General features: G+C 51.3%; 1 protein-coding gene across 1 annotated transcript; it reads left to right on the forward strand.

Annotated features, from left to right (window-relative positions):
• Nucleotides 1-593: 593 nt before the first annotated feature.
• Nucleotides 594-18,435, forward strand: LOC785873 (tripartite motif containing 26). The gene is made up of 8 exons (XM_002697339.7): nucleotides 594-716; nucleotides 8,511-8,998; nucleotides 9,163-9,258; nucleotides 10,525-10,755; nucleotides 14,967-14,989; nucleotides 15,464-15,579; nucleotides 15,820-15,852; nucleotides 16,381-18,435. The coding sequence occupies exons 2-8, from the start codon at nucleotides 8,561-8,563 to the stop codon at nucleotides 17,061-17,063; spliced, it is 1,620 nt and encodes a 539-aa protein (XP_002697385.1). The 5' UTR covers nucleotides 594-716; nucleotides 8,511-8,560; the 3' UTR covers nucleotides 17,064-18,435.
• The last annotated feature ends 240 nt before the right edge of the window (nucleotides 18,436-18,675 follow it).

The following is an 18,675-nucleotide window of genomic DNA, read 5'->3' on the forward strand; positions in this document are numbered from 1 at the left end:
GACTATCAGTTTGCTGAGATCCTGCCTGATCCAGGAAGCAAATGTAGGCCAGGTTGGGTCAGGGAAGTGCAGTTGCTCAGTAGTGTACAACTCTTTCTGATTCCATTGATTGTAGTCTACCAGGGAATCGAACCCAGATCTCCCGCATTGCGGGCAGACGCTTTACCCTCTGAGCCTCCCGGGAAGCTTTAGGGTCATGGAGTCCTATTTAATGTTGAGCACCTGGCAAACGCCACTTATATGCCAAATGCCCTCCCGGTGGGGCGGAAATCGGGAGGCGGGGAGGGTTTCACCCATTGCAGAGTCCTACAAAGGGGTCTCATGAGGCCTTAAGTTTCGCCTTCTTCCACCCTGCAGAGCAGGTGCGCGTACCACGCGCCAAACTCAATACAGCAGCCGCTAAACCTAGGCTTTGCACCATTTCAGTTTCGGTTTCTCTGACCCTGCAGTCCCACCCTCCGCGACGGCCTGGGGATTTGCCCAGTGATCAGTGACGTAAGGGAGCTAAGGCTCCCATTGGGAGGCGGCGTTCAGCAGCGACCAATCCGGGTGCGGGTCCGGGGGGAAATCTCGGTGGAGGGCTCCGGAAAGCCGGGAGATTACCGGGCGGGGACGCGCGGTCGCCCTGGGTGCAGGCGGTGGAGCTCGACCCGGAACTGACCGCTGAGGGAAAGATCGACCCCAGCTCGGGATTCGCGGCCCGGAGCTGGGGACCGGTGAGTAGGGGGTGCCCGGTGAGAAATGCTGCAGAGCAGCAGTCACACACGCGCCCCGGGGTCCGAGCGGCCGAACGTGGCCGCGCGGGCAGAATGGGGCCGGGCTGTCTGGCGCGCTCGGAAGAAGGGTGAAGTTCGCGCCGTCCTCCCTGCCGGCCTAATCCTCCTGCTTGGCTTGGGCCTCCATTCGCTCTCTCCTCGTGGGTCTTCCTCGCTTTCTCGTGTCCAGCTCGGGCACCCATCCATTCTTGTCTCCAGATGACGGTCTCGTTTCTTGGAGCCGTGTAAACTGCCAGTCTGGCCCCAGGACCAAAGTCATGGTGTTTTTTGTTTTGTTTTGTTTTGTTTTTTAATTGGTCAGAATAAACCGGTTTAGCCACGTATACCTGGAGCTTTGCATTCACTCCTTCCTCTGGCCCATTAGTTCAGCATTTTCCCTGCTGCTTTTCACCCTTAGAAAAGTGAGTAAATTTATCTTTGTGGAGCAAAGGAGAAGCAAACACCTCCAAATTCCCAGTACATTATAGAGTTTGGCACTACGACGGTTTGTGCGCGCTTCCCGAGAATGATATTGGTTCATTCAACAACAAATATCAATGTCAGGGACCCTGAGCTAAAAATCAAGATTCTTAGAGTTACCCCTGCCCCAAGTTTAAAAGAATCAACTGTTTAAAAAATTGACTTTATTTTGTACCTCAAATTGTAATTCCGTTTTTTTTTAATAGACTTTATTTTTTAGAACAGTTTTAGATTTATAGAAAAATTGGGAAGCTAGTACAGAGTTCCCAGTACCCCCAAACCTTTCCCCCATTCATTTATCAATATCTTACATTAATATGGAACATTTCTTAATGATTAGTGAACCTGTACTGATACATTATTATTGGCCAACATACATACAGAATTCACATTTTCATAGTTTTTACCTAAGTACTTTTTTTGTCTCATCATTCTACCCAAGTTACCATATTCTAATTAGTTCTCATTATGCTCCCCTTGGCTGTGGCAGTTTCTCAAACTTTTTTTATAATCTTGAGAGTTTGGAAAATACTCCTTATATATATTATATTATGTTATATTATAGGCTGCCCCTAAGACTGGCTTACGGGTTCTTGGGAGGAAGACCACAGAGGTAGATTGCCATTTTCATCACTTCACATCAAGGGAACATGCTTTAGGACTTGATGCTGGTCTTGATTACCTGGCTGAGGCAGTGCTTGTCAGGCTTCTCCATTGTAAACTTTCTCCTCCCCCCTCCCCCACTCCTCCCTGCCATACTGTACTCTTTGGAGAGTAGTCAGACCCTGTGCAGAGGAGTGGGGAGTGTGCTCCACCCTCCTTAAGGGCAACTCTGTACCTGTGTTATTTGCAATTCTTCTGCATGAGAGATTTGTCTCTCTTGCCTTATTTATTAAGTTATTCATGTATTTTTATCAGTGTGGGCTCATGGATATTTATTTTATACTCAGGGTTATAATTCAGTACTACTTCATTTTGTTGCAACTTTAGCCACTGGGAGCTCTTTTCGGTTAGCTCTTGTGCTCCTTTCTAGGATGTATTTTTATAGCGTATTTTGCTGTTGAGAACACTTTTCACTTGTGTGACCTCACATGAAGTCAGCTTGGCAAACTTGACATTATTCTTTCTTGTTAAGCGGTAAGGAAACTGAGGAGCAGAATGTGGCTTCTTAGATGTCACTTCCCCCAAAGTGGGGAGGGAGTGACAGGCTGGGCTCAGACAGCTGCAGAAGACCCTGCGACTGCAGTGGAGAGCCCATAGTTGGAGTTGAGGCTTCTTGGGGTGACTTCAGACTAGGCTCTGAATAGAAAAATACATGGAGAATGGGAAGAAATTAATTTTGAAAAGCAAAGGCTTATTGGCTGGCATCCAGAATGAAGGACTCTGCTTGCAATGCGGGAGACCGGGATTCGATCCCTGGGTCAGGAAGATCCCTTGGAAAAGGAAATGGCAACCCACTCCAGTATTCTTGCTTAGATAATTCCATGGACAGAGGAACCTGGTGGGCTACAGTCCATGGGGTAGCAAAGAATTGGACACTACTGAGCAAGTAACACTCACTCACTTACTCAGAGTGAGTTCAAATTTGCCAGGTTGGTAGAAGTGCAGTGACCCTCCCCACCCCCCCACTCCCAAACTATATGCGTGAAGAGAGGAAAGCTGGGCCAGGAGTGTCTAATCTGAGGGGAGCCCTTGGAGCCTCCTGCTGAAATGAGATTGCAAAGTGGGAAGGGGATTGTGTTGACGGGAGAATGAAGAAGATATGGGACTCTGGAATCATAGGATAACATTTAGCCTCACAAACATTTACAGACTTTGTGTCTAATATTGAAGATATGGAAAGATCAGTGAGACATGACCCTTGGGTTCACATCCTGCTTGGGAGAAAGATGGGTAAAAATATCAACTAGGAAGCAGTGTGACTGTAGCTATAATAACAGCGTCTGTAGGAGCTTCCTGAGGGAGGGAATTCATTCAGCTCAGAGGTGGGATGGTCACTGGTAGGACCACAGATACTGGGGCATATCTAATTCAGGCTTTCAAGGATGAGCTGGAGCTGACAAACTCATGTACAGGAGCATGGGGTGGGGAGTAGGGGTGGTGAAGAAGGGGCTGTCTTTCTGGCTCACTGTCTCTAACATTAGGCTGAAGCAGGATTCAGGCCTGGTTGGTAAGTGGGGCCCAGATTATAGGGGGCCTGCGTGTCCTGCAGTACAGCTTTGACCTCAGGAGTTTTGAAGCAGGAGGGTGACAAGATGAATTGCACATGTTGGATGACCCTGGCAGCGTTTTATACAAGATAAATGCTACGTTTCATCAAATCTAAGATGTCATCCATTGTTTTATGTTTCACATAGAAAAAACCTTTTGCCAGTTATATTGTGGCATGTCAGTGACCACATTTGAAAGATGTAAATGTGTGATGACATAGGTGTCTCAACTTTGATGTAAAGTAGTAACTCCCTAGCTGGTGGCTTAGGGCCCTCCTGCCTCTGGAGGTTGAATAAGACTGTCTCCACCTCACTAACCCATAGTTGTTGATTTCACTGACTCCGTTTATGATCTTGAAAAAACTAAATTTGTTAAACTGGCTTTTTCCTGCCTAATGGCCAGTTGTCAAAATGAAAGAAACCAATTTGGTGACTCTTGATCTCAGCAGTGACTTTATGTTGCACAGTAAAAATGCTGGTGTCTCCAGTTTTACCTGGTTCCATGGAATCACAGCCAGCTTCCGGTTTATTGAAGGGACAGAGGACCTGTCCACCCTGAGCAGAGGTGAATGGCCTCTGGTAGAAGGTAGTTCATGAAATGACTTCCTCAGGTTTCAGAATTCTCATTTGGGTAAAGGGAGTAGGGTGGACCGTGCCATTGTGAAGACTTTTTCTGGCTCTTATTTCTATGGTTCTGTCCTTCCGAGAGCCAGGAATGGCGAGGAGAGTGATAGTTTTACCCCTTATTGTGGACGTCTGTCGAGATCATCAGGCTATGCTGAAGGCACAAGTGATAGAAAGGGCAGAATCACAGGGGAGCGTGATAAGCTAGGGAGGGGTTTGCCAGAGGGTCAGTTTTGCGTTGGCTCGAAAGGGCTGGCTATGAGGTGTGAGTGGGTGTTCAGGTCCACCCGCTCTCGTACAGGAACCGCACTGCCTGTTGAATGTGAGGAGAGGGTGCTTTCACTCAGCATCAGCAGTAACACGTGCCCCTTCTGTCAGCACACTCCTGTTTACAAAGCCCTTCCATTGAGATGACCTCATTGGCGCCTCCTGACAAAGGAGCTGGTATTAGGGCCAGTTGTGCAGCTTGCCTGGGCGAACAAGGGAGTGTAGTGGACTGGGCCGAGGCGTCAGCACCAGACACTGCATCCTTGCCACGTGCTGTCGGGCAGGTTGCTTCCCTCTGTGAACCTCAGTTTCCTGAGAAGAGTATCCTGAGCGTTAAATAACATGAGGTGCGTAAATGGCCGGTAAGGTGGATCCTACAGAAATACTGTCACCAAGACATTGTCAGTCACCAGGCTGTTGAACCTAAACCCGAACCTGGATTCAACCCAAGGTTTACACCTTGGATCTTACATGTTTTCAGCAATGCCAGAGTAAGCTGTCTTCAATATTTGTTATGCATTTGTGATGGAGCCTATATAATGAAGCAATGGGATTGAACATAGAAATGTACCGCGTTTCTTTTATTAGTTTCAGCAGACTGTCAAACAAATGCATATGCAATTAGCGTTGCCTTCCAGTCCTCTGAATTTGATCGTTTGTTCAGCACTTGTGTCTTGAGCTTCTACAAGTGTCAGACACAAACATCTCTCTATTGTGATTTCCAGGGTCTTTCGTAGTTACAGACCCTTGTACAGATTATTTTAAGAAGGATGGAAAATTCTAGCCCCTCACTTCAGAATTTTTCAGATTTTTATTTTTTCTTGTTGAACTATTTAAAAGTAAGTTGTAGTGGTATTATATTATACATGTGCATGAGTGCTCAGTCTTCCAGTCATGTCCAATTCTTTGTGACCCCATGGATTGATTGTAGGCCACTAGGCTCCTCTGTCCATGGAATTTTTCAGGCAAGAATACTGAAGTGGGTTGCCATTTCCTACTCCAGGGGATCTTCCTGACCCAGGGATCGAACCCGCATCTCTTACATCTCCTGTATCGGCAAAGTTCTTGGCTGGTTCTTTACCACTAGCAACACCTGGAAAGCCCCTGTGCAGTCCTAAATCCTGTAGCATGCATAGCCTAAAAATACGGACATTCTCATACATAACTTTAATAAATGCCATTAAAAATCAATAATAATTTCTCAATATGATCCGAAACCCAGTCTTTAGTCAAGTTTCTCCTAATTGTCCCCAAAGTGTTTTATAACTTTTTAAAAAAGCCAAGATCCAATCAAAGTTTTTGCATTTGGTTGTTATTTCCCTTTAGTCTATTTATATCAAGAACAATCCTGCTTTATTTTTCATAGCTTGACTTTTTAGAAGACCATGCCAGTTGTCTTGGGGAATGTCTCATGTTCTCGATTTATCTGATTATTTCCTGATGATGTGGTTTATAGCTCATCTCTGTCCTCTGTATTTTTGGTAAACTGCAAGTTAGGTCGAAAGATTTGATTCATTCTCGTCAAACACTTTTGGCAGGGCTACTGCAAAGGTGACATTTTACAATTCCTGTGGCTCCACACTGAGAAACATATGCCAGTCTGTCCCTTTATTGGCGATGCTGGATTTGGTCACTGGCTGAAGCCATCACCAGATCTCCCTTATCAAGGTGCATTAGGGAGTAACCCACTGGGCGGTACCTTGGCACCATGGTACCATCCTGTCCCCTGGTACCCTTCATCTCATGGTTTTAGCATCAGATGATGATCCTTGTCTTATATAGTGGGGGTTGCAAGATGATGTTTTTCTAATTCTATTATCCCTCCTACACTTTTTCACTGGTGTTCTTCCATAATCCCTGGACAGGTTTGTTCGTCTAGTACATATGCGATCATTCATATAATGTTGGGGGTTTAAAGATGCATCAAAGTCCAGCATGGAGCCTGGGTTAAGAATCCCTGCTCCAAGTGATGAGGGTATCAGGTTTTGTGTGGAGTGGGAGCCATAGCTAAGCTCTTCATAGTCATTTGCAACAGAATTAATTTCCTAGCCCTAAAGATAAACACATGCCATTCCCCATTACCACAAAAGAAACAAATAACCTCAACCTTTGAACTTCCAAGCCCCTAGCAAAGTGATTGCTGAAGGGCTCCAGTGCCCACAGGAATCACCAACACTGCCGCCCACCGGTCCCAACCTTGTGTTGGGACGACAGACGATGAGATGGCTGGATGGCATCACCAACTTGATGGATGTGAGTTTGAGCAAGCCCTAGGAGTTGGTGATGGACAGGGAAGCCTGGTGTGCTGCAGCCCATGAGGTCGCAGAGAGTCAGACATGACTGAGCAACTGAACTGAACCTTGTGTTACATTTCCAAGTGCCGGGTTAGGCTCACTTCCTCAACAGACAAACCAGGGAGTTGCACCAGGCAATTCCTAGACTTTATACCATCCTTATTAACATTCTAAAAACTTTATTACCTGCATTTACCAGTTAAATTCTTATTTCATTTGAGCTTTGTAGGTACAGGTCTTTTCCACACTCGTTACATCTCTTAAAGTCACACATTTCTAAATCTGTTGGAGCTTCTAGTTGGAGTTCATTGTCAGTAGTAAAATAATCCCTTACATTTGTACAGTACTTTCACTTTATAAAGCACTTTTTATATACTGCTGTGTTAGATCCTCAAGTAGACTTTGTATTCCTGTGTTGTTTTCTCTTTGGGGCTTTATTTCTAGCTCATTTGTGTCAGTACGTGAAAGAAATTGAAGGCCACTGAACTCTGTTGTAATGAACTTTCATGTACATAATAAGTAATCAGATTGATTTGCCTGTGGTTCCAAGAGCTTCATTCCAGCCTGGCAGTTACCTGTGTGCCCTGTCTGCTGGCTGTCTTCCCAGAGACTGCTCCGGTGGCCTACCATGGGTCTCTCCACGAGACTTTAACTCTGGAGCCCATGTGTCACCGTGGCGTTTCATCCACTTCCTCTCTTGCTGCCACTTTAAATTTCCACTCTTGCTTTTCTTGTGCTTTGAATACGCACTGGATTTGGGAGCCAAGGGTTCTGGATTCTCTTCTAGATTCCCCCTCAATACCACGCTTATGCCTAATACTTCTAGCATAATTCTTTTACTCAATCCATGTAGAAACCCCTTGAAGGTAAGTATGACTCTCCCCATTTTATGGATGGATAAACTGAGGCTCAGAGTACTTAAATGAGTTTTCTCTTGTCACACCGTGTAAGGGCAGGAGGCAGCTGTTGGTTTAGGTGTGCTGAGGCTCCTAACCTCAGACAGGAGGTGCACCAAGGCTGCAGAGGTAAACAGAACTAAAGTCCTCTGTGCTCAACTTCTGTGCTCCCTCTGAGGGCCACGCTCTCATCCGCACATCCCTGTCAGAGCCACCTGAAGGTTCCTCCCACGTTGGTTTCAGTCACGCTTGTTAGCAGTAGGGCGACCAGGCCAGCTGCATGGAGGGGCACAGCTGAGACCAAGTCCATTGTGGCCTGGCAGTGCTCTGCCAGCAGACTGCGTAGGTAGGGACCAACTCTCTAGGGCAAGTGAACCCAGTCAAAAACTCACACAGCCCAAGGAAACATCTATAAAGGAGGACACCTGAACTCAACCTCTTGATGCTCCTTGAGTCTTAGTAAAGAACCTCAGGGTACTTAGTCTTTGCAACCTGAAGTCTGCAGGGCAAACAAAGGAGTCTCTTGACTCTGTCAAGGCCCCTCATGAACAGCTGTGCAGCCCATGCACTGCACAACTCAGGGAGCATGGTGCACATAGTAGGTGTTGTGGATTTGTATATTATGACAGTTCAGCAGGTAGTTATCTGGTGTCTTGTTCTCATAATCGGTGCATTAGAGCAATTTTCCAGCAGATGGAAGGAAAGGGTCTGGAGATAGGAGTGTGTTCCCAAGAGTACGGCATGGGCTGGTACCTGCACTGCTCTCCCTTCTTCCCAGCTACACACTCTGGGCCTCAAGTTTCCTCATCTGTAAAATGAGGGCGTTGGACTTGAGGATCAGTAAGGTCCTTTCCCTCTGATTCTGGGGGAGCCTCATAGGAGCTGCAGTTGACTGGTCGATTGCTTGGGCACGCAGCCCCATGTGAGGCTGCCACTCCTGCCCCTCTGCTGGGCCTGCTGTTGACTCCGTGTCTGGTCCCCAAGGAGGAGAAGTCCCAGCCGGTGAACAGGGGCCCCTCTGAGTTCGGGATACCATGGCCGCATCGGCACCGCTGCGGAGTCTGGAAGAGGAGGTGACCTGCTCCATCTGCCTCGATTACCTGCGGGACCCAGTGACCATTGACTGTGGCCACGTCTTCTGCCGCAGCTGTACCACTGACATCCGCTCCATCTCAGGGGGCCGCCCCGTCTGCCCCCTGTGCAAGAAGCCTTTTAAGAAGGAGAATATCCGGCCAGTGTGGCAGCTGGCCAGCCTGGTGGAGAACATTGAGCGGCTGAAGGTGGACAGGGGCCGGCAGCCAGGGGAGGTGGCCCAGGAGCAGGCGGACGTGAGGCTGTGCGAGCGGCACCGGGAGAAGCTGCACTACTACTGCGAGGACGACGGCAAGCTGCTGTGTGTCATGTGCCGGGAGTCCCGGGAGCACAGGCCGCACTCGGCCGTCCTGGTGGAGAAGGCGGCCCAGCCTCACAGGGTAAGCCCTCCGCTCCCCCGCAGGGAGGGATGCTCTGCTCGGCACCCACCCGGAGGCGAGGCCTGGCACAGGCCCCTTGGAAGGCTTCTTGTTGGCCAGGGACTCGGCCCGAGCCCACCCTCCTGCCTCAGCCCAGAGCATCCCCACTGCTTGTCTTTCTGCAGGAAAAAATCCTGAACCACCTGAGTACCCTAAGGAGAGACAGAGACAAAATTCAGGGCTTTCAGGCCAAGGGCGAAGCTGATATCCTGGCTGCGCTGGTAAGTGAGGCTGTCAAGGGAGAGAGAACCCTAAGGCAGGTATCAGCCGTGCAGATCAGGAGCTCTTGAGCTTGTAGAGACACAGCTGGGAGGCTGCTGGCTCCCTGGGAGAGGAGCCCCGACCGGACTGGCAGTGGGAGACCTGGGTTTTGGCCCACGCCCTGCCAGTCTGAGGTCTGCGGGCTTGGCCTGCTTCCTCATCTCACAAGTGAGGGGGTTGCCTGGATGTCGGCTAAGGTCCTTCTGTGATTCACCTCAGCTGCAGGGCCTGTTTGCTCAGCAGAGTCAGGGTGTGAGCAACTGAGGAAGGCCTGGCTTTGTCCTTCCTTTCAAAGAGCGGGAGACATGATTCCTGAGAGTGAGGGGAGCCAGAGGGTTTGGAAGGAGGGAACTGGCTCCAGGAGGAGAACTGAGAGGGGTGGGCTTGGCCAGGCCTGACCAGCTCTGAGGACGCTGTGTGCAGTGAGTCCATGGTTGCCTGTAGTTAGAAAACAGAGGCAGCACATCGAGTGCTTGGTTAGAGAGGTGATCAGGAAGGGAAAAAACTGATAGGAGATTCCAGTTTTCTCGGGCAGAGTCTGTTGGGGAAGCGGGCATTGGAGGGTGGAGGGGTGTTGGGGCCAGTCCATGCAGTGAGCAGGTGGGCCCCGGGAGAGGGACGGTGAGGCAGGAGACAGCCCAGCCCGAGCAGTGCCTCCAGGCGCCCCGTGTGCGAAGATGCTGACCAGGTCCCAGCCTGGACTCAGCAGGGAGATTGGGAGACAAGAAAGAACGTGGTCCCGGTCGAAGACATTCCAGAGTTTCACTGAGGAAAGAGGAGATAGTCCTGTGTGGCAAGGGTAGTGTGCACGCAGATATTTTACACGTACCGGGGAGGATTCTGAAGAGAGGGTTAGTCAGGCTTGAATAAAATTAATCAAGGGAAATGTCCTGGAAGAGGCAGCACACGCCAGTTGGAAACTGTGTTGACTCATAGTGTTGTTCAGAGGGCCCCGGCACATACTGGTTTACCTAGAAGAGCTGATGGTAGGCACTCAGGCTTCCAGTCCCGTGAGGGGACTGACCTGGCTGACTTATATGTCTTTCCTGAGGAAAGGAGGTTGGCCCAGGAAGGCTCCGAGCCCCTTCCAGCCCAGACACTGTAGAACTCATGAATGGGGTTAGCGAAGGCGAAGAGCCAGCGTGTGTACTCCACGCCAAATCCTGGAGGGGTCTTCCCCTCTGGGGCGGCGGTGTCACCCCCTTCTCCCCCTTCCCACCCTGCAGAAGAAGCTCCAGGACCAGAGGCAGTGCATCGTGGCTGAGTTTGAGCAGGGCCACCAGTTCCTGAGGGAGCGGGAGCAGCACCTGCTGGGCCAGCTGGCGAAGCTGGAGCAGGAGCTCACAGAGGGCAGGGAGAAGTTCAAGACCAGGGGCGTCGGGGAGCTTGCCCGGCTGGCACAGGTCATCTCCGAGCTGGAGGGCAAGGCGCAGCAGCCAGCTGCAGAGCTCATGCAGGTGAGAGACCTCCCCGGGGCAGGGAGCCGGGAGACCAGGGCGGCAGGCATGGCCCTGCCTCTCCCTCAGGGGACCTTAGAGAGTCTCTTCTTCCCCGGGCCTCCGTTTTCTCATCTAAGGCATGGAGACGATGATCCTTATCCCCACCACTCACTGTGGCGATTGCGTGAGCGTAAAATGAGACAGTTGGCACGGTGTCACTTCAAAAAGTAAACTTTCTACGAGCAAGAGTTTACAGTCTTGAGAAGTGCTATAGAAATGGAGGAGAAGCTTATTAGTATTTTCATTACTGTCCTTCATTGTCATTACTGCTGTCACGAGCCTGTCTTCCAAAGTCACTGGCAGATGCTGGTTAGGGGGAGGCTTTTTATGGTTCTGGAGATGAAGAAGTCTGTGGGGTTGGGGGTGGCTGAGGGATGGCTGAACGGCGGCTTCTCTTAAGAACCCAGAGGATCTGGAGGAGATGGGCAGCTGGGGAAGGGAGTCAGAAGGCAGAGGTTTTCTCTGGGCCTGTGACATCAGCCTCGGGGAATCGGGTGGAGAGCAGGCAGGGTGCCTCTGGGGCACCTCCTGGAGGAGGCAGCTTTGATGCTGAAAAAGGGAGGGTCATGGGTTGGAGTCATGGATGGTTGCTAAGTTGAAATGACACCACAACCCCTTCTACCGGGAGCCTCCCAAAGGAGTCACACTGCCTTGAACAGGGCTTTGAACTGCCTTTGGGTGGAGCATGTGTGATCCCTCTGCCCCCGACCCCACAGGCCGGGAGAAGGCCTGTATAATGAGCTCCTCTACTTGCATGGTGCGGGGTGGCTGGCCTGTCTGTCGGCAGCGGGACCACCCAGGATGTCTAGGGAAACGCTGGCCCTGGCCCGTGGCAGGGCAAGCCGGTGGCGGGATGTCAGGGGAGATGGTGAGGCCCCCAGGTACGTGTGCCGTACAGGTGGCCCCTGCCTGCCTCTCTGTCATTGTGGATTCTGACTCAAGCATTATGAACTCTTCCGCTCCAGCCCTCAGTGATGAAGTCTCAGAGGACCAGAGGGTGGAAGAGTTCGTCCCAGGCTGTGGGGCAGATCAGGAAGTGAGTCAGAGCTCCAGCCCGGGTGTCCTGACTCCCAGGCCTCCAGCCTCTTGCTCTTCTTTTCTCTCACTTTGTCCAGAATGTCTCTCTGGCTCCTTCCTTTCCTCCTCTGTCATTCTGTTCCCTCAGGTTTGTCTCTCTGACTAGATCACTTGCTGTCTCCCCTCTCCCTCTCTCCCTCCCCTTCAGGGGTGCACATCCTTCCTCTCCCCACAGCGGCCAGCCACTGCCACCGTGTGGGTATGCACTTGTTGTGCAACAGAGAGGGGCACAGCTAGGGTGCTGGGGCGCGGGGATCTGGTTGCGTCTGCCCAGAGGGGAGCTTCTCCCCAGTCCTCCTGGAAGAGCTTTGTGGACCGACAGAGGCCCAGCCTTCAGAGCCTCTGAGACCACTCAGATAGAAGGCACCCCTGGGGCCGGGTGGGAGGGGAGAGGGAGAGAAAGTGGGTGTCTGCTGGAGGTCAGCACGGGAGTGTGGTGCTGGTGAGTTTTGTCTGTGTTTGGGTCTGCCTTTGCTGAAGGGAATGGGACAGCTAACTCCTGCCCTGGCGTTAGTATTTCCCCAGAGATGACTGTCAGTGGACAGTAAGGATGAGGCCCTACTAAGATGCGGGTCCTGATCCAAAATCTGGTAAAGAAATACAGGTGAGGGACAAGCAGCAGGACAGGAGATAAATACAGAGGCCTTTTGACAGAGGTGATAGAACAGGAAAGATCTCTGGAGCGGCTCTGTCAGGAGGAGGTTTAAGGGAGCTAGGGGAAGTGGGGGCACCTCGAGGGTACCAGGAACCAGCTCCCTGGTTCAGCCCAGGGTGGGCCTTGCAGGGTCGAGTGGCAATTGGTGACTCTGCCTTCCACTGTTGGGGGCCATCCACACCCATGAAGAACCTTCAGATTCTTACTACCCAGCATTGCTGTGACTCCTGCCCCAGGCTTGCTGCTCTGACTGCCTCTTTCACCACAGCCCCAGGAGCTGGAGGTGGTGGGGGAGGCCTCCAGGAGCCATGGGCAGGTGGCTTCCCTGTGGAGGCCCCGCGTGTGAGGCTGCAGGTCATCTCAGGACTTCCAGGTCTCCCCTTGTGCAGCCTTTGGGAGACGGGCTCCTGCACTGGTGCTCTGGGCCCTGTCTTCTCTGGGCGGCTCACAGCCTGCCCTTAGATGAGCCTCAGTCTCTCTCTGTGAGACTGCAGTAGTAACTCCTGTGTCCCACCATGCACCCTCTTCGCTCCCTAATCCTGCCCACCTCCTGCCCATTTATTTGCCTTTTTATGCCACGTATCCCTTGCGGCTCAGCTGGTAAAGAATCCTCCTGTAATGCAGGAGGCCTGGGTTTGATCCCTGGGTTGGAAAGATCCCCTGGAGAAGGGAAAGACTGCCCACTCCAGTATTCTGGTCTGGAGAATTCCACAGGCTGTATAGTTCATGAGGTCGCAAAGAGTCGGACACGACTGAGCGACTTTTACTTTCCTGGCAGAGCTGTTGTCTCAGATTTATCACCACTCTGGAACTGGCTTGGACTTGTTTTGAGGGGCCGAGTAGACGGGCAATAAGTCTCTGGGCAGTTGCTTCATGGTGGCACACCCATGTAGCTCTCACCTGTTTGATGGCCTCTTGGGAGCAAGACCCCAAGTTCTTCCTGAGAATTTGCTGAAACAGTCCGTGATTTCATTTGTTTCCCAAATTTCACTCTCTCAGAGGTCACTCTGCCCCCACCCTTACCCAGTACCCCTCCAGACTACTCTCTTCCTATAGCACTCATCACTTAATGGCATCATCTCATGGATTTGTTAGGTTGATTCTTTGCTCTCTGCTTCCCCCTGTTAAGAGATTTGTGTCTCTTTTTTCTTGCTCTATCCCCACTTCTGGAGTGGCACCTGCCACACAGGAAGCACTTAATATTTGTGGAATACGTGAAAGGAAAGCAAAAATTAAACAAAAAATAAAAAAATAAAGTGTTATGGAGGCTTTAGCTCACAAAAAGGAAATGACCAGCATCTCACAAGAACCGCCTCCCCATTCTACCATGTCCTGCCACTCAGGTAGCACCATTCTCCATCCTGCACAGACTGTGGCCTGTCCGTAGTTGTCCTTTACCAGAATGCCCAGTCTGTTCCACACCTGGCGTGTGCTGCCTCCCTGGCCACACTGTACTGCCCTAGTCAGGGCATCATTACTCTTGCCGGTCCACAAAACAGTCTCCAATCTGCCCCCCATGTTGGCATTGCTTCTTTTAATCCATTCTGTACAGGATGGCCAAGAGCTTGATCACTTAGGATTTTGGCTAGCTACTATACCAAACAAATTATTTCTCTCCCAGTGACAGTTCAGACACGAGGGGTCTAGAGCTGTCAGGGCAGCTGTCCATGTGGTCAGCCAGGGAGCTGGTTACTTTCATCTGGTGGCTTCACTAACCTTAAGGGATGTTGTCCTCAGCTGTGTAGCCAAAGTTGGGCTCACCCTTGTTTCCAAACCTGAACCAAGCAAAAAGGGGAAGAAGAATGGAATTTTTTTTTTTAAGGGCACAACCCCAAAATTATAGCCATTGCTTCCTTTTACATCCCATTGGCTAGAACTTAGTCACATGACCACACCTGGTTACAAAGGGATCTGGGAAATGTAGTCTTTGGTAATGCTCTGCCCAGCTGTTACTTCACAGATTCTGTTACTACAAGGAAGAAGGGGAGAATGGATTCTAGAGGGTTCTTAGCAGTCTCAGTCACTTTGAAGCAGATCACATACAATAACTCCCCTATTTGAAACTCTTTGGTGGCTTTCTTCTGAATATGGCACAGAATTTGAACTCCTTACTGTGCCTGCCCAGCCCTGCATGATTCAGCCCCTGCCACCTTTGCCAAGCCCTTGCGCACCCTGCTTTCCTGCAACTCTTCACATCTGAGCACAAGTGTCATCCTCTCAGAGAAATTGGCTCAGTCATCCCCTGGCCCCCCCTCCATTCACTCCGTCATTGTGATTATTTTGTTTGTTTTCTGTTTTATCCTTTGCTGCCGCTAGAATGTCAGCTTCATAAGGAAAAAACTATTTGTTCATTGATGCAGCCTGGTCTCTAATAGTGTTGATACATATGAACGAAGTGTTCAATTCACACTGATGCTTGTACTTTCTTCCCTTCCAGGACACCAGAGACTTCTTAAACAGGTAACAGAGTTTCGTTTTCACAGTGTGCCTCATTCCCTTGTGCCCGTGTCCCTTCCCTTGTTCCTTGGCCATGATCCGAATTAGTAGCATGTGATACGGGGTTAGACGTACCCACATCCCAGGGTTCATCACAATGACCTTGTCTCCTGGAAGCAAGTGCACATCCTTGAGAACTGGTGGAGACTTGGTCTGTACTAGGGCAAGTTCTCTGTGTAATCTCCACTCCTGGGCCCACTATCCGCGTCTGCGACCGGACAGGATGGTTCAGGGACACACCTTGGTAGACAAAAGGGCTCTGGATGTTGAGTCTGCTGGTGGTCGTCAGTCCTGGCTCAGCCTTGGACTGAGTACCTTTGAGGGCCTGTTTCTCTGTTACCTGGGATAATCATACCTATCCCTCCTCCTTCATAAATTGTCACAAAGATTGAGAGAAGTGTAAGAGGAGCTAAGTAACAGGTTTGTCTGTCATCTCAGGTATCCACGGAAGAAGTTCTGGATTGGGAAACCCATTGCTCGAGTAGTTAAAAAAAAGACAGGAGAGTTCTCAGATAAACTTCAGTCTCTGCAACGGGGCCTGCGAGAATTCCAGGGTAAGGGTTGGGGAGGGTCTTGGGGTGGGATCAGGATTGGGTGCTGCTTTGAGAAGAGGGTATCTAGTTCCTTATTGTGTGTCTCTGACCTCATTCCTCTGAGGTCTCCTGGGGTTTTCTTTCTCCATCTTCTTCACAGATGGACCCTTGGCACAAAATTAGTACTGACAATTACTGTGAGAAATAGGCTCCTAAGTTTGCTGAGCTCAAGGGTCATTGCTGTCCATTTTTCCTCTCCAGGGAAGCTGCTGAGAGACTTAGAATATAAGACCGGTGAGTATCCAAAGGGTTGTTCTCAGACAAAGAGTGCTCTCCCCACAGGGTTGTGCTGCCCCCGCCTGCCCGCCCTCACATCCAGCAGGGCGGTCTCCCAGCCGCACATCTGCAGCCCCGCCTTGTATTTTCTGACCCGTCTGCTGCTCTTCAGGTGGGAGGAGAGGCCTCCGCTTGATAGTCTGGCCCCTCCTGCCCCAAGGTTGGTTATTTTGTCCTCAGAAGTCCTGCTACCAGTCCTTTGACTGAGTCCCTGTGACTGACTTCTTCGCATGTGCCTGATCATGTGGCTCCTGTATTCAGAGCAAACTGCTGTGGCTTCGTAAGACCAGAGACCTCTCTGTCCCAGGCCCCACCGTGTGCTCCCTTTGGCCCTGCCTTCACTGCAGACCCACGAGGGGCCTGCTCACACTGCCACAGGTGTGGCACATACCCCTTGGATCATGCAGCGTGGCAGCCCTGCCATGGAGACTGGGGTCCCCTCCCGGCCTGCTGGTGACACCGTTGCTTCTTCCTCTGTCCCCACAGTGAGCGTCACCCTTGACCCACAGTCGGCCAGTGGGTACCTGCAGCTGTCGGAGGACTGGAAGTGTGTGACCTACAGCGGCCTGTACCAGGGCGCGTACCTGTACCCCCAGCAGTTTGACTGTGAGCCGGGGGTGCTGGGCAGTAAGGGCTTCACCTGGGGCAAGGTCTACTGGGAGGTGGAGGTGGAGAGGGAGGGCTGGTCCGAGGATGAAGACGAGGGGGACGAGGCGGAAGAAGGGGAGGAGGAGGAGGAGGAAGAGGAGGCCGGCTACCGGGACGGATATGATGACTGGGAGACGGACGAGGATGAGGAGTCGCTGGGGGATGAAGAGGAAGAAGCGGAGGAGGAGGAGGAGGAAGTTCTGGAAAGCTGCTTGGTGGGGGTGGCCAGAGACTCGGTGAAGAGGAAGGGAGACCTCTCCCTGCGGCCGGAGGACGGTGTGTGGGCGCTGCGCCTCTCCTCCGCCGGTATCTGGGCCAACACCAGCCCTGAGGCTGAGCTCTTCCCAGCACTGCGGCCCCGGAGAGTGGGCATCGCCCTGGATTACGAAGGGGGCACCGTGACTTTCACCAACGCAGAGTCACAAGAACTCATCTACACCTTCACTGCCACCTTCACCCGGCGCCTGCTCCCCTTCCTGTGGCTCAAGTGGCCGGGAACACGCCTCCTGCTGAGACCCTGAGCCCCAGCTCCAGGCCCACACCCACTGACGCTTCTCTTCTCTGGAATCCTGGGCTCTGTGACAGGAGAGGCGGGTCTGGCCAGAGCACCTGGAGTAGGCGAGGGAAGGGGCCCCATGTCCGTTGCCGTTCCCTCCCTGTGGCTGTGGCCCCTTCGGGACCTCTTCAGTGCTCTTCTACCCATCCTGCCCTGGGGCTCTTCTCCCTGCCCCTGGGGTTCCTGTGCTGACTTCCAACTCTGAAGTCCACGAGGGCTCCTCCCTCCTCCTCCCCACTGCCTTTGACCCAGCTCTGCCCTCCCTCGCCCCAAATGGCATCCCGTACCAGCTGTTCTTGGGAAAGACCAGTTGACTATTACCCCCAAGGCCATTTTACTGCCCTCCAATCCTATGGCTTCCCCTTTGCCCAAATCCCCTTCTGCTGCCTGCCTCCGTAGCACTTTGAGCACGCCTCCCGCCACCCCAACTCAGAGTTAAATGTACATGAAAATGTCCCAGGTCAGTTACTTGCACTGGAGTGCAAGTAGAAAGCATCTCCTTTTAAGGTACAGGGCAGAGTCCATGCTTCTCTGAGACCAGGGCTGAGGTTTCCATCACTAGGAGGCGGGGCTCCCTGAAGCCATCTGTGGTTTCAGGGGAATTAATCTAGATACATATGTCTTTAGGGTAACAGTTGTGGTCAGTGGTCAGTAAATTATCTGAGTTGGTCCTTGTGAGGAGAGTCTCTAAAAGAATCCAGAATATCCTGCTCTTGGTCGGTTCATATAGAAGCACCAAGGCAAATATTCAGTCAAAACCTCCCCTGCCTTGGAAGCCCTTGTGGGTGCTACAGCGGAATATTAAGTTTCTGTCACTAGCTTTCCTCAATATCCAGATTTTCCTAGGAGTGAGGCTGTGAGAAGGGCAGCAAGGGTCCCCAGCAACGCCCCAGGTCTGCCTGTCGAGAGGGATCACAGCGTATCCTCGTTGCCCATGGGCCCAGCCCCCAGTCCCAGCCTCTGTCCAGGCTCCGCTCATGCCCACGGTTTAGCACAAGCTTGTGCTGAATTACCAGATTACCTCGCAGCCTTTATTCTTATCCATTCCAGGCATTCTGCCAATCTCCCGCTGACTAATTTTAACCCCTCCCCTGCTCTAGGAGACTGTTCCCAGCTGCTGTGGATCTCGGGGTCTCTTAGCTGCCTCATTGTCTGAAGTTGTGCTCTTTGTATATTTCACATGCTGCCTGAGTCACGTGTACATTCTGATTTCTGCCTCTAGTTTTGTAAGCTCATCGAGGACAGATACCATGTCTTCTACTTCTCTTGTATTCTCCATGACACCTAGTTCAGTGCTGCGCACAGAGTAGGTGCTCAATAAAAACTTGCTGAATGAACAGCCTGGATTCATATATATTTAATTGTGACTCATATCACCAGACCTTCACAGTCTGTGGCCACACAAAGGTTCCATTGATAGGAACCTTGGCAGTAGGCCAAGGTTTTTCTACAGTGCCTCTTCTGGGTCCTTTAAAACTGCAGCTTTGCTCACTGCCCTCAGCCTGCACACACATGCTGTCATTGCTGGAAGTCCCCAAAGAAGAGCTTCACCTGGGGCACAGACCAGCCAATGCCAA

This window comes from Bos taurus, chromosome 23, assembly GCF_002263795.3.
Source record: "Bos taurus isolate L1 Dominette 01449 registration number 42190680 breed Hereford chromosome 23, ARS-UCD2.0, whole genome shotgun sequence".
In the NCBI taxonomy this organism is placed as follows: domain Eukaryota; kingdom Metazoa; phylum Chordata; class Mammalia; order Artiodactyla; family Bovidae; genus Bos; species Bos taurus.

Coding starts and splice junctions, on each gene's coding strand:
- LOC785873 (XM_002697339.7), top strand. CDS start 8,561: ATGGCCGCATCGGCACCGCTGCGGAGTCTGGAAGAGGAGGTGACCTGC. Junction 15,580..15,819: donor GGGCCTGCGAGAATTCCAGG/GTAAGGGTTGGG, acceptor TTTCCTCTCCAG/GGAAGCTGCTGAGAGACTTA. Junction 15,853..16,380: donor AGACTTAGAATATAAGACCG/GTGAGTATCCAA, acceptor CTGTCCCCACAG/TGAGCGTCACCCTTGACCCA.